At 30.5% G+C, this 25,251-nt stretch overlaps 1 protein-coding gene across 1 annotated transcript in view; it reads right to left on the bottom strand.

The window, feature by feature from the left end:
• The window catches only part of LOC119611054, a 100,184-nt gene extending 75,271 nt beyond the window's left edge, over nt 1-24,913 (bottom strand). Inside the window, 1 exon segment of the mRNA XM_037966510.1 lies at nt 24,391-24,913. Coding sequence (XP_037822438.1) covers nt 24,391-24,687 — 297 coding nt within the window. The 5' untranslated portion in view covers nt 24,688-24,913.
• Between the last annotated feature and the right edge of the window lie 338 nt (nt 24,914-25,251).

Genomic DNA, 25,251 nt, shown 5'->3' with positions numbered 1-25,251 from the left:
AATAGAAGGGTTGTGATTGGAATAAAAATTTCAGTTCCTATTTCAGAATAGAATAAGTTACGATTATAGTAAAAATTTCAGAATAAAAAGAGTTACGATTGGAATAAATATTTTAGAATAGAAATAGGTATGATTGAAGAAAAAATTTCAGAATGGAAAGAGTTATGTTTGAAATAAAAATTTTAGTTTAGATAGAGTTAAGACTGGAGCAAAGATTTCAGTACAGAAAGAGTCACTATTGGATTAAAACTTTCAGTATAAAGCTCGGGAATAGAATACAAATTTCAGAATAGAATGAGATATGATTGGAGCAATTATTTCAGAATAGAAAGAGTTGTGATTTAATAAATATTTTAGAATAGAAATGGGTATAATTGAAGTAAATATTTCAGAATGGAAGAGTTATGTTTGAAATCAAAATTTCAGTTTAGATAGAGTTAAGACTAGAGCAAAGATTTCAGTACCGAAAGGGTCACTATTGGAGTAAAACTTTAATTATAAAGCTCGGAAATAGAATAGAAATTTCAAAATAGAATGAGGTACGATTGGAGCAGTAATTTCAGAATAGAAAGAGTTGTGATTGGAATAAAAATTTCAGTTCCTATTAAAGTAAAAACTTTAGAACATAAAGAGTTACAGTTGGAACAAAAAATTCAGAATAGAAAGAGTTACACTTGGAGCAAAACAAATTAGAATAGAAACAGCTTCGATTAAAGAAAAGTCTTCAGAATAGAAAGAGTTGTGAATGTAGTTAAAAAATTCGTTTAGAAACAGTTTCGTTTGTAGTAAAAAATTTCAGAATATAAGGAGGATTTCATAATAGAAAGTGTTACAATTGAAGTAAAACATTCAGTACTGCTGGAGCTCTGATTGAAGTAATAATTTTAGAATAGAAAGAGTTACATTTGAAATAGATATTCCATTTAAGGAAAAGTTACGATTGGAGCAAAGATTTCAGTATAGAAAGAGTCAATATGGGAGTAAAATTTTCAGTATATAAAGAGTTCCGATTAAAGCAAAAATTTCAGAATAGAACGATTTACGATTAGGGGTAAAATTGAAAAAATAGAAGGAGTTATAACTGAAGTAAAGATTTCAGAATAGAGAGAGTTGGAATTGGAATAAAAATTTCAGTTTAGAAAGGAAGAGAGAGACGATGGGAGTAAAGGTTTCAGAATAGAAAGACTGTCGATTCATGTAAAAATTTCAGAATGGAAAGATTTTGTAATTAAAATCCGTCTGTCTATGACTTATACATTTTACCGGTTTATAATTGTACGGAAGAACTAAGTACAAAACTATTAAGTTTCTGTTTTTTGTTTTCCCATAAATATCACAAAATGACATTCAACCACATTTATGGCAAAAAAAATAATTTAATATTATTTTTTTTTCTATTTTAGTTTTACGAGTAATTAAAAAATTAATTTTTTTATTATTTACTCATAAATACAATATTTTATTTTTCAATAAAATTTTCAATTCTTCAAGCACGTTCTCTTAACGCTTTAACTGTAATATGATCTCAAAATGGGTTGCGAAAATGTTATAAACAAAAGTGATTTTAGATGACATCACTACTCAGATTATAAAGTTTCAAATATCAAAAACAATTTTTTCTTTAGTTTTTATTATTAAAAACAAATAGTGTATATTCGTCTTACAATCAAACAAAAAGTTCAATACCGTAAATGGTGTTAATTGGAAAAAAAATATGCATATTGAATATTAATTAAAACTTGTTTGATATTTCAAAATTAAATGGTTTGGAAAAAAATTCTATTAAATAATAATTGTTGTTAGAAAAATGAATAGAGCGAAAGTGTGATATATAGTTTGAGGTGGGAAAAAATGAACAAAAGTAACCTACATTAGGAATCTCTCCAATATCTAGACACTAATCAAAATAATTTAGCCCCAAATTTAGAGGAATACTACTAGACATTATACAGAAGGAAAGGTAACTAATCTTGTAACTACCTACTTCTCTGTCAAGACTACCCTATTAATAATTATTTTATGATGTAACTTCTAATAAACAATATTTAAATTTATTCAATTTATGTCATAAAAATAATTAGAATTTTATATCAAATAGTTAATAATTCTAGATTTATACCAGATTTCGTATTTCTTTATAAACTAGAGTCTAGCTCAATAACAAATTAGTTTAACTATCTTTGGACAACGACTAGATAAACATTTATAAAGTTGTAAATGACAGTTGAATAATGATTATTATTATAGTTTCAAGATGTTTCGTTTCTCCTTTATTCAAACACCATCAGTAGTATGGGAATGACGTTATAAATGTATTCTTATGGTAATAATATAAAGAGTGTGGGCGCCAGTCACAATGCAGTCAGTAATCTATCAAATGGGGAAGAATAGCGTAAGGGGATGGATGAAAAAAAATTTCTTAAAGAACTTTTCTAGTTCAGTTCTAGTTAAGTTCCAGTTAAGTTCTATTTAAGTTCTTGTTCAGTTCTAGTTCAGTTCTAGTTCTGTTCTAGTTCAGTTCTAGTTCAGTTCTAGTTCAGTTCTAGTTCAGTTCTAGTTCAGTTCTAGTTCAGTTCAGTTCAGAGTTCATTCAGTTCTTCTAGTTCAGTTCTAGTTCAGTTCTAGTTCAGTTCTAGTTCAGTTCTAGTTCAGTTCTAGTTCAGTTCTGTCAGTTCAGTTCTAGTTCAGTTCTAGTTCAGTTCTAGTTCAGTTCTAGTTCAGTTCTAGTTCAGTTCTAGTTCAGTTCTAGTTCAGTAGTTCAGTTCTAGTTCAGTTCTAGTTCAGTTTAGTTCAGTTCTAGTTCAGTTCTAGTTCAGTTCTAGTTCAGTTCTAGTTCAGTTCTAGTTCAGTTCTAGTTCAGTTCTAGTTCAGTTCTAGTTCAGTTCTAGTTCAGTTCTAGTTCAGTTCTAGTTCAGTTCTAGTTCAGTTCTAGTTCAGTTCTAGTTCAGTTCTAGTTCAGTTCTAGTTCAGTTCTAGTTCAGTTCTAGTTCAGTTCTAGTTCAGTTCTAGTTCAGTTCTAGTTCAGTTCTAGTTCAGTTCTAGTTCAGTTCTAGTTCAGTTCTAGTTCAGTTCTAGTTCAGTTCTAGTTCAGTTCTAGTTCAGTTCTAGTTCAGTTCTAGTTCAGTTCTAGTTCAGTTCTAGTTCAGTTCTAGTTCAGTTCTAGTTCAGTTCTAGTTCAGTTCTAGTTCAGTTCTAGTTCAGTTCTAGTTCAGTTCTAGTCAGTTCTAGTTCAGTTCTAGTTCAGTTCTAGTTCAGTTCTAGTTCAGTTCTAGTTCTTTCAGTTCTAGTTCAGTTCTAGTTCAGTTCTAGTTCAGTTCTAGTTCAGTTCAGTTCAGTCTAGTTCAGTTCTAGTTCAGTTCTAGTTCAGTTCTAGTTCAGTTTCTAGTTCAGTTCTAGTTCAGTTCTAGTTCAGTTCTAGTTCAGTTCTAGTTCAGTTCTAGTTCAGTTCTAGTTCAGTTCTAGTTTCAGTTCTAGTTCAGTTCTAGTTCAGTTCTAGTCAGTTTATTTTTTTATTATCATAAAATTTTCCATGACTATTCTAGAAAGTAGTATTAAAAATATATTTTTTCTGCAATCTGAAGCAAGTTTTCTTTCGTTTGCTCCAATTACTTTAAAATCCTTAAACAGGTGTTCTAGATTTAAATTTTAATTAGACGCCAAATGTATGTAACAAACAATTTCAACAAATTGTTTTTCATTTAATTAAAGAAAACTTTTTTTAAATTTAGAAACACAAGCAGACAAAATGAATAAATAACAAACCCTAAAGGTGAATAAACCACAACATCCACGTTCAGACGTACGAGACATCATTACGCGCAATAGAAAAAATGCGATTTGAATAAAAAATTAAATTTGTGAATTAATTTTTCAAAATAAAACCGACGTATAAACGATTACACGTAAAATCGCTTTTTAAAAAGTTGAGTACTATTAATTGTTTTCTTCGTGCACTCATAGTGTTTCTATTAGAGTTGGGAACGTGTGGTGATTTTGTGATTCACGCTTATGAATGCTCACGAATTGAAATCAAAAAATAATTATATATGGTTCCAAAATTAACTATTATTATTTTTGAACCATTTTGAGAAAAATTTTAAAAAGTGGCCCTCATTGTTATATAATAATTATCATGATTTAATTACGAATCTCTCGTGACCAACACCTCACTCTCCCAACACTACCTTTATGCGTCTTCTTTAACCCATTTGTTATGCATGAAACGTTGAATCGAATTAAGTAGAACTGAAGAAACAAAAAAAATTGCTGTACGAGTACAAATATTTAAAATAGAAATAAATTATTTTCTTTTTGTGTTATTGTCACATACAAATTTAAATGATCGTTTTTTTTTTAATTTTATTATTTTGTTTAACATGCTGCTGGGAGGGAAGGCAACAAACCGTTCACACTGATGTCATTTCTTATGATGACAATACGAGTTAGATACGGTGTGTGTTGTTGTGATAAATTGTTTATTGGTTTTCTTTTTGCAAAAAAAAGTTTAAGACCTTGAATTTAAAAATTTTCTTTAATATAATTTATTTCGCAAATTTTCTATTTACTAATCTAAAAATTTTTGCAAATAAGTGAAACAATAATTTTAAAGGTTTTTTTATTATTCAAATTCGTCATTTAAATGATCTCATTATACTATGTTGATTATTTTGACAATTTTAAAACACCAGATTTAAAATTTGGTCCCGCAGAATTTTTTGTATGTATGTGCTGGCATAATTAAAATAAATATCGGATATTTCTGTTTATGGTACCGCCAACATTTTAAACAAAATTTGGTCAATTTTAAATTACAGAAACATTTTTTTTTAAAGCAGTCAGAAAAAATACTTTTTTAACACATCACCTTTAAACGGGTTTCTGCTTAAAACTAACTAAAGATCCTCATTACTGAACTGGAACTGTACAAGGTATGAACTAGAACTGTACTAGAACTGAACTAGAACTGAACTAGAACTGAACTAGAACTAGAACTGAACTAGAACTGAACTAGAACTGAACTAGAACTGAACTAGAACTGAACTAGAACTGAACTAGAACTGAACTAGAACTGAACTAGAACTGAACTAGAACTGAACTAGAACTGAACTAGAACTGAACTAGAACTGAACTAGAACTGAACTAGAACTGAACTAGAACTGAACTAGAACTGAACTAGAACTGAACTAGAACTGAACTAGAACTGAACTAGAACTGAACTAGAACTGAACTAGAACTGAACTAGAACTGAACTAGAACTGAACTAGAACTGAACTAGAACTGAACTAGAACTGAACTAGACTGACTAGAACTGAACTAGAACTGAACTAGAACTGAACTAGAACTGAACTAGAACTGAACTAGAACTGAACTAGAACTGAACTAGAAACTGAACTAGAACTGAACTAGAACTGAACTAGAACTGAACTAGAACTGACTAGAACTGAACTAGAACTGAACTAGAACTGAACTAGAACTGAACTAGAAACTGAACTAGAACTGTACTAGAACTGAACTAGAACTGAACTAGAACTGAACTAGAACTGAACTAGAACTGAACTAGAACTGAACTAGAACTGAACTAGAACTGAACTAGAACTGAACTAGAACTGATCTAGAACTGAACTAGAACTGAATCTAGAACTGAACTAGAACTGAACTAGAACTGAACTAGAACTGAACTAGAACTGAACTAGAACTGAACTAGAACTGAACTAGAACTGAACTAGAACTGAACTAGAACTGAACTAGAACTGAACTAGAACTGAACTAGAACTAGAACTGAACTAGAACAGAACTAGAACTGAACTAGAACTGAACTAGAACTAGAACTAGAACTAGAACTGAACTAGAACTGAACTAGAACTGAACTAGAACTGAACTAGAACTGAACTAGAACTGAACTAGAACTGAACTAGAACTGAACTAGAACTGAACTTGAACTGAACTAGAACTGAACTAGAACTGAACTAGAACTGAACTAGAACTGAACTAGAACTGAACTAGAACTGAACTAGAACTGAAGTAGTACTGAACTAGAACTGAACTAGAACTGAACTAGAACTGAACTAGAACTGAACTAGAACTGAACTAGAACTGAACTAGAACTGAACTAGAACTGAACTATAGGGAATTAAAATTCCCCTTAAATACAATAATTTATTGATTAAACAAATTTTGAAATATTAAATTTCATTGATGAATTTATTTTTTCTAAATATTTAACACATTTCGTTATTGCTAAAATAAACAGATAAAAACTATAAATATTTAAGAGGATTTTTTTATTTAATAACAATAGCAACAAATAAAAGAAACTGTTCTAAATTTAAGCTAAATACCTTTAAAGAATTGTATAAACAAAATAAAATAAATTTAAATAAAATAAATACCTAAGCAGCAACAACAACAAAAACACATTGAAAAAATAATTGTCTTCAAATAAATGACATCACACTCATCTTTATTTAAACAAAAATAAAGAACAACAACTAATATCATAATAAAAAAAAAATACAACAAAAAAGAAGTAGAAAACAATAATAACAAATTATGCTAACAAAAAAACAACAACAATAAAAAATTTTATTAAATAAAATATAATCATAAAAAAGTAGTATTTTAAACTAACGTGTGTTTGATGTTTTTTTGTTGATGTAAACACATGAGAAATTTTCGCTTTTTTTATGAGTTATTCAGGGTCAATTTCAAATACAAAGTTGAAATAATAAATTTTTTAATATTCATTTACGTTTTGTTCACAGATACTAATGTCATAATTACAATTAGTATATTTATTGTTTTTTACATTAATAAATGTTGTAATTTGAAGTGTAATTTTTTTGTTTTAGGAGAGAACACACAAAAAAACGTTATGCCATTTTTGTTAAGCGGAAATTGACAGATCGTGAATATTTTTTAATACTTTCATGTCAAAAAATGATTTAAATTGAAATAAATTATGGGCTTTCGTGTTGACCTTTTAATGGTTGGAATTAAAATATGAATATTTAATAAAATGGTTTAAAATTAGAATTTATTTTTTATCAAGGGGTCAGAGTTAATAGAACGAGACTATTTATATTTCGTTTAAAATGTCTGCTATTAAAGGAACGGATCAACACGTTTCAATATAAAAGAGTGATCAAAATCTGATCATAAAATGCTTCGATATGTGAACAGTATTATCTTTTTAGCTTTGTTTTTAAAGCATAAACATCTTTATAATTCCAACAATACAAATATACATATTTTCTAGCTTTATTATTGTCTCTGATTTCGACATGCTGTGGCTCTCCTTGTTGTGGGAGTATAAAGTACAAACATAGTTCATGCTGTGTTCCTTTTCGATATTGAACTGATATCAATATTTACGATGTGATCACAAATTTGTTGTAACAAACTGAAAAAGAGAAACCTATACAAAACTCTTCCATGCACTCTACACTAATATAACTGACACTTCGTTAATGAAACTATTTGTAGCATAAAAAGAAATGTATTATAAATGAACTAAAACTGAATCAAAACTGAACTAGATCTAAATAAAAGCGAACTAACTATGATACAAGAACGGAATAAGGACTGAACTAGAACAGAACTAAAACAGAGCTAGAAACGAACTAGAACAGAACTAGAACTAGAACAGAACTAGAACAGAACTAGAACAGAACTAGAACAGAACTAGAACAGAACTAGAACAGAACTAGAACAGAACTAGAACAGAACTAGAACAGAACTAGAACAGAACTAGAACAGAACTAGAACAGAACTAGAACAGAACTAGAACAGAACTAGAACAGAACTAGAACAGAACTAGAACAGAACTAGAACAGAACTAGAACAGAACTAGAACAGAACTAGAACAGAACTAGAACAGAACTAGAACAGAACTAGAACAGAACTAGAACAGAACTAGAACAGAACTAGAACAGAACTAGAACAAAACTAGAACTGAACTAGAACAGAACTAGAACGAACTAGAATAGAACTAGAACTAGAACAGAACTAGAACAGAACTAGAACAGAACTAGAACAGAACTAGAACAGAACTAGAACAGAACTAGAACAGAACTAGAACAGAACTAGAACAGAACTAGAACAAAACTAGAACAGAACTAGAACAGAACTAGAACAGAACTAGAACAGAACTAGAACAGAACTAGAACAGAACTAGAACAGAACTAGAACAGAACTAGAACAGAACTAGAACAGAACTAGAACTAGAACAGAACTAGAACAGAACTAGAACAGAACTAGAACAGAACTAGAACAGAACTAGAACAGAACTAGAACAGAACTAGAACAGAACTAGAACAGAACTAGAACAGAACTAGAACAGAACTAGAACAGAACTAGAACAGAACTAGAACAGAACTAGAACAGAACTAGAACAGAACTAGAACAGAACTAGAACAGAACTAGAACAGAACTAGAACAGAACTAGAACAGAACTAGAACAGAACTAGAACAGAACTGAACAGACTAGAACAGAACTAGAACAGAACTAGAACAGAACTAGAACAGAACTAGAACAGAACTTAGAACAGAAACTAGAACAGAACTAGAACAGAACTAGAACAGAACTAGAACAGAACTAGAACAGAACTAGACAGAACTAGAACAGAACTAGAACAGAAACTAGAACAGAAACTAGAACAGAACTAGAACAGAACTAGAACAGAACTACAACAGGAACTAGAACAGAACTAGAACAGAACTAGAACAGAACTAAGAACAGGAATAGAACAGAACTTAGAACAGAACTAGAACAGAACTAGACAGAACTAGAACAGAACTAGAACAGAACTAGAACAGAACTAGAACAGAACTAGAACAGAACTAGAACAGAACTAGAACAGAACTAGAACAGAACTAGAACAGAACTAGAACAGAACTAGAACAGAACTAGAACTAGAACAGAACTAGAACAGAACTAGAACAGAACTAGAACAGAACTAGAACAGAACTAGAACAGAACAGAACAGAACAGAACTAGAACAGAACTAGAACAGAACTAGAACAGAACTAGAACAGAACTAGAACAGAACTAGAACAGAACTAGAACAGAACTAGAACAGAACTAGAACAGAACTAGAACAGAACTAGAACAGAACTAGAACAGAACTAGAACAGAACTAGAACAGAACTAGAAAAGAACTACAACAGGACTAGAACAGAACTAGAACAGAACTAGAACAGAACTAGAACAGAACTAGAACAGAACTAGAACAGCACTAGAACAGAACTAGAACAGAACTAGAACAGAACTAGAACAGAACTAGAACAGAACTAGAACAGAACTAGAACAGAACTAGAACAGAACTAGAACTAGAACAGAACTAGAACAGAACTAGAACAGAACTAGAACAGAACTAGAACAGAACTAGAACTAGAACTAGAACTAGAACTAGAACTAGAACAGAACTAGAACAGAACTAGAACAGAACTAGAACAGAACTAGAACAGAACTAGAACAGAACTAGAACAGAACTAGAACAGAACTAGAACAGAACTAGAACAGAACTAGAACAGAACTAGAACAGAACTAGAACAGAACTGGAACAGAACTAGAACAGAACTAGAACAGAACTAGAAGAGAACTAGAAGAGAACTTGAACTGGAACTGAAATAACCTAGAACTGAAAAAATACTTAAAAAGTTTACTTTTAAGGTTACAACAAACACGTTCTTCAAATCGATAAGACATTATTCCTTTCTCGTTAACTGCAACGTGTTAAAACTCATGCCAAATAATATTTTATGAAGTATTTGCAACAAATCATGCAACGTCATTACAACCTTCAAGATATGAGTTCAGATATCTATAATAATGCATATCTCTTTATATAGTTACATACATACATTTCATACAACATTGGCTTGATCAGAGCAGCAAAACGATGGCGCAACAGTGATCAAATAAAGTGTCTTAAGACAAGGGAATTTACAATCAGTTCCGAAACGTAGCAACTTATGAGTTACTTAGACACGCATTTTTTATATATTTTTTTTAAAACTCATAAACTAACATTCAATTTCTTTTTGCCTTAACTTTTTCACTAACTATTGTTGGCATTTCTACACCTCATAGTCTCTGGAACTGCTATTGCTTAGTCATCATCATCACGGCCAACATATGTTAACTGGAGTCAGAAAACAAGACAGCAATCGCGCTATGAACTACGTACGTACATAAATATTTCCATGAGTTACTTAGCAATTGAACATTCATAATCTTACATTCATAAAGTTTTCTAAGGTGCCTAAACAATTTTATAATGTTTATTTTTCCATTTGTTGTTTCTTCCATTTCATTTGCTGTTTTCTTTCACTGTCAAGTTAAACAATGATTGACAATCTTTTCATTGACTTGACTCTTCAATGTTCAGAGTCAGAAACTTTGAAAACCATTAAGAAATCATCATCGCGTATGCGACCAAACATGCTGGTTGGGAAATAATGTAAAGTACAGAGTTGGAATAACTGAAAGTATTACAATGACTATTACTTTTAATAGGAGGGAAGGTATGCTACAATGCAGTTATCATCTCAAATATACATTCTGTTGGAATCACAAAAGCCAAATCTTCTTTTGCCGTCAAATAATCTGTGTTATTTGAAGCTGCTCTCTTAGGATACCTTCTCCATAATAAGCGAATGTTTTTCTTTATATGAACATCAGTTGGTTCATTACCACTCACTTACTTTTATAAAATCTACACAAAAAATCTTTTAGTTGTGACTCGTTATTAAATTCAATTTGATTTTTATCCAAATGATACATTTACACATAAAATCTAAAAGAATTAGATCATAATGAAATTCCGGGTTCAGTTCTAGTTCAGTTCTAGTTCAGTTCTAGTTCAGTTCTAGTTCAGTTCTAGTTCAGTTCTAGTTCAGTTCTAGTTCAGTTCTAGTTCAGTTCTAGTTCAGTTCTAGTTCAGTTCTAGTTCAGTTCTAGTTCAGTTCTAGTTCAGTTCTAGTTCAGTTCTAGTTCAGTTCTAGTTCAGTTCTAGTTCAGTTCTAGTTCAGTTCTAGTTCAGTTCTAGTTCAGTTCTAGTTCAGTTCTAGTTCAGTTCTAGTTCAGTTCTAGTTCAGTTCTAGTTCAGTTCTAGTTCAGTTCTAGTTCAGTTCTAGTTCAGTTCTAGTTCTAGTTCTAGTTCAGTTCTAGTTCAGTTCTAGTTCTAGTTCAGTTCTAGTTCTGTTCTAGTTCAGTTCTAGTTCAGTTCTAGTTCAGTTCTAGTTCAGTTCTAGTTCAGTTCTAGTTCAGTTCTAGTTCAGTTCTAGTTCAGTTCTGGTTCAGTTCTAGTTCAGTTCTAGTTCAGTTCTAGTTCAGTCTAGTTCAGTTCTAATTCAGTTCTAATTCAGTTCTAATTCAGTTCTAGTTCAGTTCTAGTTCAGTTCTAGTTCAGTTCTAGTTCAGTTCTAGTTCAGTTCTAGTTCAGTTCTAGTTCAGTTCTAGTTCATTTCTAGTTCATTTCTAGTTCATTTCTAGTTCAGTTCTAGTTCAGTTCTAGTTCAGTTCTAGTTCAGTTCTAGTTCAGTATTCAGTTCTAGTTCAGTTCTAGTTCAGTTCTAGTTCAGTTCTAGTTCAGTTCTAGTTCAGTTCTAGTTCAGTTCTAGTTCAGTTCTAGTTCAGTTCTAGTTCAGTTCTAGTTCAGTTCTAGTTCAGTTCTAGTTCAGTTCTAGTTCAGTTCTAGTTCAGTTCTAGTTCAGTTTGTTCAGTTCTAGTTCAGTTCTAGTTCAGTTCTAGTTCAGTTCTAGTTTAGTTCTAGTTCAGTTCTAGTTCAGTTCTAGTTCAGTTCTAGTTCAGTTCTAGTTCAGTTCTAGTTCAGTTCTAGTTCAGTTCTAGTTCAGTTCTAGTTCAGTTCTAGTTCAGTTCTAGTTCAGTTCTAGTTTCAGTTCTAGTTCAGTCTCTAGTTCAGTTCTAGTTTAGTTCTAGTTCAGTTCTAGTTCAGTTCTAGTTAGTTCTAGTTAGTTCTAGTTCAGTTCTAGTTCAGTTCTAGTTCAGTTCTAGTTCAGTTCTAGTTCAGTTTCTAGTTCAGTTCTAGTTCAGTTCTAGTTCAGTTTCTAGTTCAGTTCTAGTTCAGTTCTAGTTCAGTTCTAGTTCAGTTCTAGTTCAGTTCTAGTTCAGTTATAGTTCAGTTCTAGTTCAGTTTCTAGTTCAGTTCTAGTTCAGTTCTAGTTCAGTTCTAGTTCAGTTCTAGTTCAGTTCTAGTTCAGTTCTAGTTCAGTTCTAGTTCAGTTCTAGTTCAGTTTAGTTCAGTTCTAGTTCAGTTCTAGTTCAGTTCTAGTTCAGTTCTAGTTCAGTTCTAGTTCAGTTCTAGTTCAGTTCTAGTTCAGTTCTAGTTCAGTTCTAGTTCAGTTCTAGTCAGTTCTAGTTCAGTTCTAGTTCAGTTCTAGTTCAGTTCTAGTTCAGTTCTAGTTCAGTTCTAGTTCAGTTCTAGTTCAGTTCTAGTTCAGTTCTAGTTCAGTTCTAGTTCAGTTCTAGTTCAGTTCTAGTTCAGTTCTAGTTCAGTTCTAGTTCAGTTCTAGTTCAGTTCTAGTTCAGTTCTAGTTCAGTTCTAGTTCAGTTCTAGTTCAGTTCTAGTTCAGTTCTAGTTCAGTTCTAGTTCAGTTCTAGTTCAGTTCTAGTTCAGTTCTAGTTCAGTATAGTTCAGTTCTAGTTCAGTTCTAGTTCAGTTCTAGTTCAGTTTCTAGTTCAGTTCTAGTTCAGTTCTAGTTCAGTTCTAGTTCAGTTCTAGTTCAGTTCTAGTTCAGTTCTAGTTCAGTTCTAGTTCAGTTCTTTCAGTTCTAGTTCAGTTCTAGTTCAGTTCTAGTTCAGTTCTAGTTTCAGTTCTGTGTTCAGTTCTAGTTCAGTTCTCTAGTTCAGTTCTAGTTCAGCAGTTTCTAGTTCAGTTCAAGTTCTGTTCTAGTTCAGTTTTAGTTTTGTGCTAGTTCAGTTCTAATTGAGTAGAGTTATATGTAGTTCAAAAAGCATTTGGTTGAATATTTAATTCCTTTAAGTTTCTGTTTTGAGTATTTTTATCATAAACATAATTTTATTTGACTTTTTCTTCCATTTGACTCATATCTCTCTAATTGCACACAATCATAATGTTGATACCTTTTTAACAGTAATCTACAACAGCAACAAATGATAGTAAATTTATTATTATTATCATTAATATAATCATCATTATCTTTTTCAAACTTTATGTTATCAAACGTAATTGTGTGTCTCTGTAGCTATCCGTCCATCCGTCTTTCGGTTTATATTTTTGTATGAATGGACGGACTAATTCGTAATCCATTTATTGGACTTTACATGGTATTTTCTTTTTTACTTTTTATAATTTAAGTTTATAAGAAAGTTTTTTTGTAATTTTTTACTTTTCAGTCATTTACAATTTATATCAATTATTTTAATTTGTCCATAAAATTGTTAACTAATTTTATGTGATTTGTATTGCTTTGACCATTTGATTGGTATTTTTTTTAATGATTTTGATCTTTCTTTTACTTTTGCATTTATCTATGTAATAATTTTATTGTTGATGTACAATTTGATTAATAACATTTAATGATTCAATTAATTTGAGAATTTTCATTTTCTTTTATTTCAGCAATTAGATGATTTTCGCTAAAGAGGAAAATGTGAAAGGTGAGTGAGTTTTTTTGTTCCATAAAGAAAAAGATATTTTGTTTAAATTTCCTTTGAATGTTTTCTTTGCTCTAGAGTATAGACAGAAAAAAGTCTAGACAAATTATGCGATCTTTAACAAAATTACACCTGCATTTAATAAAATCTAAAAATTTATCACTAATTAAGCATAATTCAGTGACCAATTTGTACAAATAATAATGTTTTACAGAAATAGCAAACATCATGTATGTCTAAAGAAACTATATTAATCAATCAACCATAATTATTTTCAAATAAATTATATTGTTTATTTGATTTTCATTTAACAAAATTTCTCTGCATTTCACCAACATTTACAATAAAAAAAAACACAACAAAATTACTTTTACACATAAACTTAAATTAAAAAAAAAAAAAAAACAAAAAAACAGAAATGTTCTTTGAAATACAAAAAAAAACCTAAAAGGCCGAAACCGCAATCTGATAACAAAGCCAACAGAAAAATAAACAAAATTACACGTGTAGACTTTTAAAAAAGACATACAACATGAAACGTTTTAAAGTAAAAAATGTAAAATTTTTATGGTTGTGGTAAATATAATGTTTCTTGGCCCAAAAACCAAATGCATTAAGAAAAAAAAACAACTTCAATTATTTGGTTTCTTTATTTGTTTTAGAGAAAAATCGAAGAAAAAAACATCAAGTAGAAATGTTTCTTTATTGCAATTGGACCATAAAATATTGCCTGCCTACTTGTTGCTGTAGTTTATGTATCTTTTAGTTGCATTTAATTGTTTACCCTGCACCGATAATGGTAGACCAGACTATACACTAGATTATGGGCCTAACTATAGACTAGACTCTAGGCTATACTATGGAGCAGACTATAGACTAGACTATAAGCTCGATTATGGACTATACTATAGACTAGACTATATACTAGACTATCGACTAGACTATAGATTAGACCATAGATTAGACCATAGACTAGAGACTAGACTATAACTATAGACTAGACTATAGACTAGACTATAGACTATAGACTAGACTATAGACTAGACTATAGACTAGACTATAGACTAGACTATAGACTAGACTATATACTAGACTATCGACTAGACTATCGACTAGACTATAGATTAGACCATAGACTAGAGACTAGACTATAGACTAGACTATAGACTAGACTATAGACTAGACTATAGACTAGACTATAGACTAGACTATAGACTAGACTATAGACTAGACTATAGACTAGACTATAGACTAGACTATAGACTAGACTATAGACTAGACTATAGACTAGACTATAGACCTAGAATATAGACTAGACTATAGACTAGAATATAGACTAGACTATAGACTAGACTATAGACTAGACTATAGACTAGACTATAGACTAGACTATAGACTAGACTATAGAGTAGACTATAGACTAGACTATAGACTAGACTATAGACTAGACTATAGACTAGACTATAGACTAGACTATAGACTAGACTATAGACTAGACTATAGACTAGACTATAGACTAGACTATAGACTAGACTATAGACTAGACTATAGACTAGACTATAGACTAGACTATAGACTAGACTATAGACTAGACTATAGACTAGACTATAGACTAGACTATAGACTAGACTATAGACTAGACTATAGACTAGACTATAGACTAGACTATAGACCTAGACTATAGACTAGACTATACTAGACTTAGACTAGACTATAGACTAGCATAGACTAGACTATAGACTAGACTATAGACTAGACTATAGACTAGACTATAGACTAGACTATAGACTAGACTATAGACTAGACTATAGACTAGACTATAGACTAGACTATAGACTAGACTATAGACTATAGACTAGACTATAGACTAGACTATAGACTAGACTATAGACTAGACTATAGACTAGACTATAGACTAGACTATAGACTAGACTATAGACTAGACTATAGACTAGACTATAGACTAGACTATAGACTAGACTATAGACTAGACTATAGACTAGACTATAGACTAGACTATAGACTAGACTATAGACTAGACTATAGACTAGACTATAGACTAGACTATAGACTAGACTATAGACTAGACTATAGACTAGACTATAGACTAGACTATAGACTAGACTATAGACTAGACTATAGACTAGACTATAGACTAGACTATAGACTAGACTATAGACTAGACTATAGACTAGACTATAGACTAGACTATAGACTAGACTATAGACTAGACTATAGACTAGACTATAGACTAGACTATAGACTAGACTATAGACTAGACTATAGACTAGACTATAGACTAGACTATAGACTAGACTATAGACTAGACTATAGACTAGACTATAGACTAGACTATAGACTAGACTATAGACTAGACTATAGACTAGACTATAGACTAGACTATAGACTAGACTATAGACTAGACTATAGACTAGACTATAGACTAGACTATAACTAGAGACTAGACTATAAACTAGAGACTAGACTATAGACTAGACTATAGACTAGACTATAGACTAGACTATAGACTAGACTATAGACTAGACTATAGACTAGACTATAGACTAGACTATAGACTAGACTATAGACTAGACTATAGACTAGACTATAGACTAGACTATAGACTAGACTATAGACTAGACTATAGACTAGACTATAGACTAGACTATAGACTAGACTATAGACTAGACTATAGACTAGACTATAGACTAGACTATAGACTAGACTATAGACTAGACTATAGTCTAGACTATAGACTAGACTATAGACTAGACTATAGTCTAGACTATAGACTAGACTATAGACTAGACTATAGACTAGACTATAGACTAGACTATAGACTAGACTATAGACTAGACTATAGACTAGACTATAGACTAGACTATAGACTAGACTATAGACTAGACTATAGACTAGACTATAGACTAGACTATAGACTAGACTATAGACTAGACTATAGACTAGACTATAGAGACTATAGACTAGACTATAGACTAGACTATAGACTAGACTATAGACTAGACTATAGACTAGACTATAGACTAGACTATAGACTAGACTATAGACTAGACTATAGACTAGACTATAGACTAGACTATAGACTAGACTATAGACTAGACTATAGACTAGACTATAGACTAGACTATAGACTCGACTAAGACTAGACGATAGACTAGACTATAGACTAGACTAGTCTATAGACTAGTCTATCTATCTATCTATCTATCTATCTATCTATCTCTATCTATCTATCTATCTATCTATCTATCTATCTATCTATCTATCTATCTCTATCTATCTATCTATCTATCTATCTATCTATCTATCTATCTATCTATCTATCTATCTATCTATCTATCTATCTATCTATCTATCTATCTATCTATCTATCTATCTATCTATCTATCTATCTATCTATCTATCTATCTATCTATCTATCTATCTATCTATCTAATATCTATCTATCTATCTATCTATCTATCTATCTATCTATCTATCTATCTATTTAGGGTATCTTTAGTTCGATCATGCCCAATTCTAGTTTCTTCCTTATAATTCTTTATTTATTTTCTTAGTTTTGTTACAAACGCAAAATAGAAAAAAATATTTTTTTCACCAAAAATTTATTAACTTGAATGTTTATTTATTTGCTAACAAAAAATAATTTTTTGTTTTGGAAAATTGCATACAATTTTCAATTTTCTTTATTGAATATTTGTTATTTTTTTTTTATCTAGAGTTTTTGTGGGTCTGTTTACATTTCATAGGAAGTTGCGTGTTGAAAAGACTTTTTTTACACATTTTTGTTTAAAATGTCGGCCTTTTAGAGTTTAACTTTAGATTTTCTGGCACTTTTTTTATGGTGGTATCTCAGATGTTGTGGTTTAGTACACATTCTTGAAATGTTTCTTTTTCAAGATATTAAAATTGTTTGTTTTAAGATTTTTTGGCCTGATTTGATGTTTATATTTTTTTAGTTTTTTGGAGATTGGGTAATCCAAAAAATATAAACATTTTTTTAAAATTTCGCAACCCTTTTTAATAAAAAATAAATATTTTCCTCACCCGTCGTGTGTTAAAATTTTTTTAGTTTTAAATATTTATTTATTCACAATTTTCATTCAAGTGTATATTTTGCAACATTTTCTCTCCTAGTCTTACAAAAATTAAATTTTTTCTTGCCTTAAAATTCCAAATTTAGCAAAAGTGTTGCCACGTCCCTGGGAAATTTTAATACTAGAATTTTTTATTAGCACATGTTTATAATTAAAATATATATTTTCTTTTTTTACATTTATAGTCATATTCGAATTTTCATTACATACACATGTTTTATAAAAATAATGTTGTAATCAAATCCTGACATCATACATACAGTAGTGGTAAATCACCGATGGGTATTTTTTCGCATAACTTAGTAGTTGTTTAGACAAACTAATTTACATTTTTAACAACAATATCAAACATAATAGAAAATATATTGAAAATATGCTGCTTACCTGTAAGCAGTTTTATATTTGTGCTCTCAAACTGCTTACAACTAGCATATGCTTGTTGTCTGCCTTTAATAGCTACATCCCTTTCGATTTTTGTTCTTTTTTTGCACCAATTGAATTTTGTTAATTTTCCATCTTTTCATGTTTATAGTCTATTTATATTGTGAAATTGTAATTTTTTATTATTACGATAAAATATTTAATGCTTTGCGTAAAACATTTTATAAATAAACAAAATTATAAAAATATTTACATATGTTTCCAAAGATTTCAGTCGTTGAAATTGTCTAACAATGATTAGCTGCTGAAAAACGTCCCAGAAAAACATGAACCAAAGAATAAATAAACTTTTTAAAATTTAATATTTATTTTAAGCAGAAATATCTATTTGTTGCTTTTCCTTATAAAAAATTTTATTAAAGTAAAGAAAAACTAGAAATTCAAACGATTTATAACAGAACTGAACTAGAACTGAACTAGAACTAAACTAGAACTGAACTAGAACTGAACTAGAACTGAACTAGAACTGAACTAGAACTGAACTAGAACTGAACTAGAACTGAACTAGAACTTGAACTAGAACTGAACTAGAACTGAACTAGAACTGAACTAGAACTGAACTAGAACTGAACTAGAACTGAACTAGAACTGAACTAGAAACTGAACTAGAACTGAACTAGAACTGAACTAGAACTGAACTAGAACTGAACTAGAACTGAACTAGAACTAGAACTGAACTAGAACTGAACTAGAACTGAACTAGAACTGAACTAGAACTGAACTAGAACTGAACTAGAACTGAACTAGAACTGAACTAGAACTGAACTAGAACTGAACTAGAACTGAACTAGAACTGAACTAGAACTGAACTAGAACTGAACTAGAACTGAACTAGAACTGAACTAGAACTGAACTAGAACTGAACTAGAACTGAACTAGAACTGTACTAGAACTGAACTAGAACGGAACTAGAACGGAACTAGAACGGAACTAGAATGGAACTAGAACGGAACTAGAACTGAACTATAACTGAACTAGAACTGAATTAGATCTGAACTAGAACTGAACTAGAACTGAATTAGAACTGAACTAGAACGGAACTAGAACGGAACTAGAACTGAACTAGAACTGAACTAGAACTGTACTATAACTGAACTAGAACTGAACTAGAAGTGAACTAGAACTGAACTAGAACTGAACTAGAACTGAACTAGAACTGAACTAGAACTGAACTAGAACTGAACTAGAACTGAACTAGAACTGAACTAGAACTGAACTAGAACTGAACTAGAACTGAACTAGAACTGAACTAGAACTGAACTAGAACTGAACTAGAACTGAACCAGAACTGAACTAGAACTGAACTAGAACTGAACAAGAACTGAACTAGAACAGAACTAGAACTGAACTAGAACTGAAGTAGAACTGAACTAGAGCTAGAACTGAACTAGAACTGAACTAGAACTGAACTAGAACTGAACTGGAACTGAACTAGAACTGAACTAGAACTGAACTAGAACTGAACTAGAACTGAACCAGAACTGAACTAGAACTGAACTAGAACTGAACTAGAACTGAACTACAACTGAACTAGAACTGAACTAAAACTGAAATAGAACTAGAACTTAACTAGATCTGAACTATAACTGAATGGGAACTAGTTCTGTATTTTAAGTTGGTATCTACAATTTCATCAAATATCCAATCACCAGCATACAGCTGTTTGTGAATTGACAGATGTCAGCTGTCATTAAAAAGTTCTTTTATAATAATTGCAATTTTTTCAAAATATTTCCGAAATCCAGATTGGAACCAAAAGTAAATATATTTATCTGTTTATAACAAATCTCTAAACAGAAATCTACCTGTTTCTATGGCCTTCAAGCGAAACTCTTAACGTTCGGATTTGTTTATCAACATAAATAAATTTTATTTGAATTTTAACAATTTTTTCCGTAATTATTTTTGTATAAACATTTTGAACATGTTTATAGTAATAGTTTTTTTTTCGTACATACATATAAACAAATAGTAAATAATTAATCATTATTTATAAATCATTTTCAATCATTTCTATTACATCATTTTATAAAATTTAAAGAATTTGTGAAATATATTTTTTTAGTTTATTTTCTATTTTTATCTATATTTTGGCAAAATTTTGCTTAAGTTTATTTTTTGGCAATAATATTTTAGGTTTTTTTATCTTTTGCAAACATTTTTATGAAATTTAAATGTGTTTTTTTTAGGATTTGTAAGAATAAACGTAATAAGTATTACAAGGTCGAAGAAAATTTTAAAAAATAAAATAAAAATAAGTTTTAATTAATAAAATAACTATAACTGAAGTAAATATGACTAAATTTTAGATTCTACAACAAACTCTTAACTAATTTAGTTTCATAGGCGGCTAAAAAGATAAAAATTTTAACTTGAGTACTTTTTTGTTTGAAGCCAAATTATATGTTTGGCTTAAACAAACTACTACCTCAACTTACTCTCATGAATTTAGCAGAGCTTGTCAGTCCGTCCGACAACAGACTGACTGTCGGTACATGTGTGTATAATTTCAAAGCCATTAAAAACACGACCCAAAAGAAACTGAAGTTTTTTTTAACAAAAAGCGCGTTTATTTTATTTTGATCAAATTCAATGCTAACAATGACCTTGAACTGTATGTGTTTGTATAATATAGAAGTAAAATTTTTAACACAAAAAAATACTTTTGTTTTTATTTTAAAATTAAGTTAGAATTTAGAAAAATTTTTAAACCGGCCTTATTGAAAACTTGTTTTTTGATATTGAGTTTAAGCCAAAAAAAAAACTCTCAAAGAGCGAAAACTTCCAAAACTTCCTTGAGATCTATATCAGCAGTTTTATTAGCGTACTTTTTGAAAAACGAAGAAAAAACGAGAAACAAGTTTTTTCGAGTTGCTTTTTGTTTAAATTTGAATTCTTTAAGAAGTCATTTCTTTTTATAAATTTAATTTTTTTTTTATTTATTATGCAAAAGGTGTGTTTTGGCTCGAATGTTAAATGTTATAACAATCGAACATGAATTAAAAGTAGATTAAAGTTTGAACACGAATGAAAAGTTATGATCAAAGTACAAATACATGATCGCATGAACATTTGTTATAAAAACTGAACGGATTTACCGGTTTTTTATTAAATGAGCTTTCGTTTCGAATGCAATGTTCAATAGCGTTATCCACAAGATTTCGCATACAATGATCTCGTTACAAAATTACGATCAATTTTACTCGATCTTGTTATTTTAGCCTACCGAAACTTTAAATAATTTTAAAAATTTCAGTACAAATGAGCAGTCGTTCAATATTATTTTAAATGCTACTTCTCGGTTAAGTGATGTTTAAACAAATTGTGACTCACTGTTGCGTGAAAACCCCCCTTTTGATAAATAAACAAAGTTTAAAACCTCTAATATTTATCTCTCAAATAGAAAACTCTTTAAAGTTTAATTATCTAATTTGGTAAATATTTGAATTTTCGATCGTGTTAAAAATTGTTTATTTTAACAATTAAAACTATTTATACCCACATCGCTATATTAGTAGCGAAGGTATTAAACCTTTAGTGCTGACGTTTGACTGGTATATAGTCTGGTCTAGGTTCTAGTCTGTAGCATGGACTATATTCTAGTTTATAGTATAGTTTAAAGTCTAGTCTATAGACTAATCTATTGTCTGGTCTACAGTCTAGTTTATAGTCTATAGTCTAGTCTAGTTTATAGTCTAGTCTATAGTCTAGTCTATAGTCTAGTCTATAGTCTAGTCTATAGTCTAGTCTATAGTCTAGTCTATAGTCTAGTCTATAGTCTAGTCTATAGTCTAGTCTATAGTCTAGTCTATAGTCTAGTCTATAGTCTAGTCTATAGTCTAGTCTATAGTCTAGTCTATAGTCTAGTCTATAGTCTAGTCTATAGTCTAGTCTATAGTCTAGTCTATAGTCTAGTCTATAGTCTAGTCTATAGTCTAGTCTATAGTCTAGTCTATAGTCTAGTCTATAGTCTAGTCTATAGTCTAGTCTATAGTCTAGTCTATAGTCTAGTCTATAGTCTAGTCTATAGTCTAGTCTATAGTCTAGTCTATAGTCTAGTCTATAGTCTAGTCTATAGTCTAGTCTATAGTCTAGTCTATAGTCTAGTCTATAGTCTAGTCTATAGTCTAGTCATAGTCTAGTCTATAGTCTAGTCTATAGTCTAGTCTATAGTCTAGTCTATAGTCTAGTCTATAGTCTAGTCTAGTCTATAGTCTAGTCTATAGTCTAGTCTATAGTCTAGTCTATAGTCTAGTCTATAGTCTAGTCTATAGTCTAGTCTATAGTCTAGTCTAGTCTATAGTCTAGTCTATAGTCTAGGCTATAGTCTAGTCTATAGTCTAGTCTATAGTCTAGTCTATAGTCTAGTCTATAGTCTAGTCTATAGTCTAGTCTAGTCTAGTCTATAGTCTAGTCTATAGTCTAGTCTATAGTCTAGTCTATAGTCTAGTCTATAGTCTAGTCTATAGTCTAGTCTATAGTCTAGTCTATAGTCTGTCTATATAGTCTAGTCTATAGTCTAGTCTATAGTCTAGTCTATAGTATAGTCTATAGTCTAGTCTATAGTCTAGTCTATAGTCAGTCTATAGTCTAGTCTATAGTCTAGTCTATAGTCTAGTCTATAGTCTAGTCTATAGTAGTCTATAGTCTAGTCTATAGTCTAGTCTATAGTCTAGTCTATAGTCTAGTCTATAGTCTAGTCTATAGTTAGTCTATAGTTCTAGTCTATAGTCTAGTCTATAGTCTAGTCTATAGTCTAGTCTATAGTCTAGTATAGGTCTAGTCTATAGTCTAGTCTATAGTCTAGTCTATAGTCTAGTCTATAGTCTAGTCTATAGTCTAGTCTATAGTCTAGTCCTATAGTCTAGTCTAGTCTAGTCTATAGTCTAGTCTATAGTCTAGTCTATAGTCTAGTCTATAGTCTAGTCTATAGTCTAGTCTATAGTCTAGTCTATAGTCTAGTCTATAGTCTAGTCTATAGTCTAGTCTATAGTCTAGTCTATAGTCTAGTCTATAGTCTAGTCTATAGTCTAGTCTATAGTCTAAGTCTATAGTCTAGTCTATAGTCTAGTCTATAGTCTAGTCTATAGTCTAGTCTATAGTCTAGTTTATAGTCTAGTCTATAGTCTAGTCTATAGTCTAGTCTATAGTCTAGTCTATAGTCTAGTCTATAGTCTAGTCTATAGTCTAGTCTATAGTCTAGTCTAGTCTAGTCTATAGTCTAGTCTATAGTCTAGTCTATAGTCTAGTCTATAATCTAGTCTAGTCTATAGTCTATCCTATAGTCAAATCTATGTTCTAGTTTATAGTCTATATGGACTAGTCTACAGCCAAGTCTATATTCGAGTCTATAGTTTGGACTTTTTTAGTTTAGTCTGTAGTCTAATCTATAGGGTATCATATTGTCGGTATTGCTCAATCATCATGTGTTATTTGTTTATTAAATAAAGTCAATAAATAATAGTTAAATTTTGTTTACTACTGATTATATTTTGAAAAGCTTTTACCACTTTGGCCCAAAATAAAAAGGAACGAAAACTTAACACTGGGGCCAAAACATTTTAAATTGTCGAAAATCTAACATCATTTATTAAATTCACATGTCAAATACGTTCCGTTTGGAGTGAAGAAAATCGAGAGAAAAAAGTCAAGCAAGACAAGAAAAACAAACATTAAGCCGCTTAAGAAATAGAATAAGATGATGATGATGAAAAAAATGGCAGGAAACTAAATAGAAGAAAAATTTGTTTGAAACTTATTAGCAGAAGCGTGGGTATGCAGAAAGCGTCAGATTTGAAATAGCCACCATTAGGCACCAAATACTTATAAATAAATTTCTTTCAAATCTGATAGTCTCACAAAAATTCTGAACATAATTTTGATCACGTGCCGTATATAACCCACTTCAGCTCCCAGAGCCAACAACTAAACAAAACTACTCTCAAGTCAATTTTTCTTAAATAAATGACATTCAAAACTAACAAAGCGATTCATTATAGCTTTCAAACAAGAAAATTTTCAAAAAACTTTAACAGCACTAAATCAAAGTCACAACCAACTTTTAAAATAAATCAAGAAAATTTCTAAATTCTTTAACAAAAACTTAAAATTATAATAAATCTCTAAACTTTTCAATCAAGACTTTTGAATTTTCCTTTTTTTTAGGCAAAATATTAATTTGTTTTAACAACTTACTTGCAATAGAGCAATGACCAACTGTATGGGACCGCAACGTACCACCACTGTTCCTATAGTAGTGGCGCGTAAACTGTGTGATGATGTACTAGCACCACTGCCCAAAGTATCATTATGATTATGATTGGAAGGCATCAATTGTCCACCACCAGCTCCACTGGGAGTGGGTGATGGTGCTGTCGATGATGTGGGATAATGATAGTTAGAGGGCTCCAGCTGACGTGAGGGTGTTTGTGAAACATTTGAACCCGAATACAGGGATGACATTGATGAATCCAATGTCCGATGACGTTCCATTTTTGTTTAATTTATAATATTTTTTTTAATTTGTCCTCTTAAGACTTCCAATGTTTTTAGAACACGTGTGTGTGTGTGGGGGGGGGGGGGGGGGGGGGGTGGTTGGGTTAGTATCCTTTTTTCGCGTGCGTTTTATTCTTTTTATTACAATTTTAAAATTTTAATATTTTCGTTTCGTTTTATACTTTAATTGAGTTTTTTCATTGAACACTTTTTTATACTATTTGTGGAAATAGAGGATATTTTTTTAGTATTTTTAAAAATACCTGCATTTTATTTAAAAATGCATGTATTTAATTAAATAATTATTATTGAAATGTTTAAAATTTAAGGTCATTATAACAATATTTACGTTTATTTGATTATAGTTATCTAAACTAAATAGGATGACCAGTTTCATTTGTAAACATAGAAAATATATAATTTCGAAAATAACTCATATCTGAAAAAGTTTTGTTCTAGTCTATAGTATAGTCTATAGTATAGTCTATAGTATAGTCTATAGTATAGTCTATAGTATAGTCTATAGTCTAGTCTATAGTATAGTATATAGTATAGTCTATA

This window comes from Lucilia sericata, unplaced genomic scaffold, assembly GCF_015586225.1.
Source record: "Lucilia sericata isolate MDLA Ls3-8-SP2 unplaced genomic scaffold, ASM1558622v1 Contig001349F_arrow, whole genome shotgun sequence".
In the NCBI taxonomy this organism is placed as follows: domain Eukaryota; kingdom Metazoa; phylum Arthropoda; class Insecta; order Diptera; family Calliphoridae; genus Lucilia; species Lucilia sericata.
Note: the sequence above shows the minus strand (reverse complement) of the source record. Positions and strands in the feature narration are given on the sequence as shown.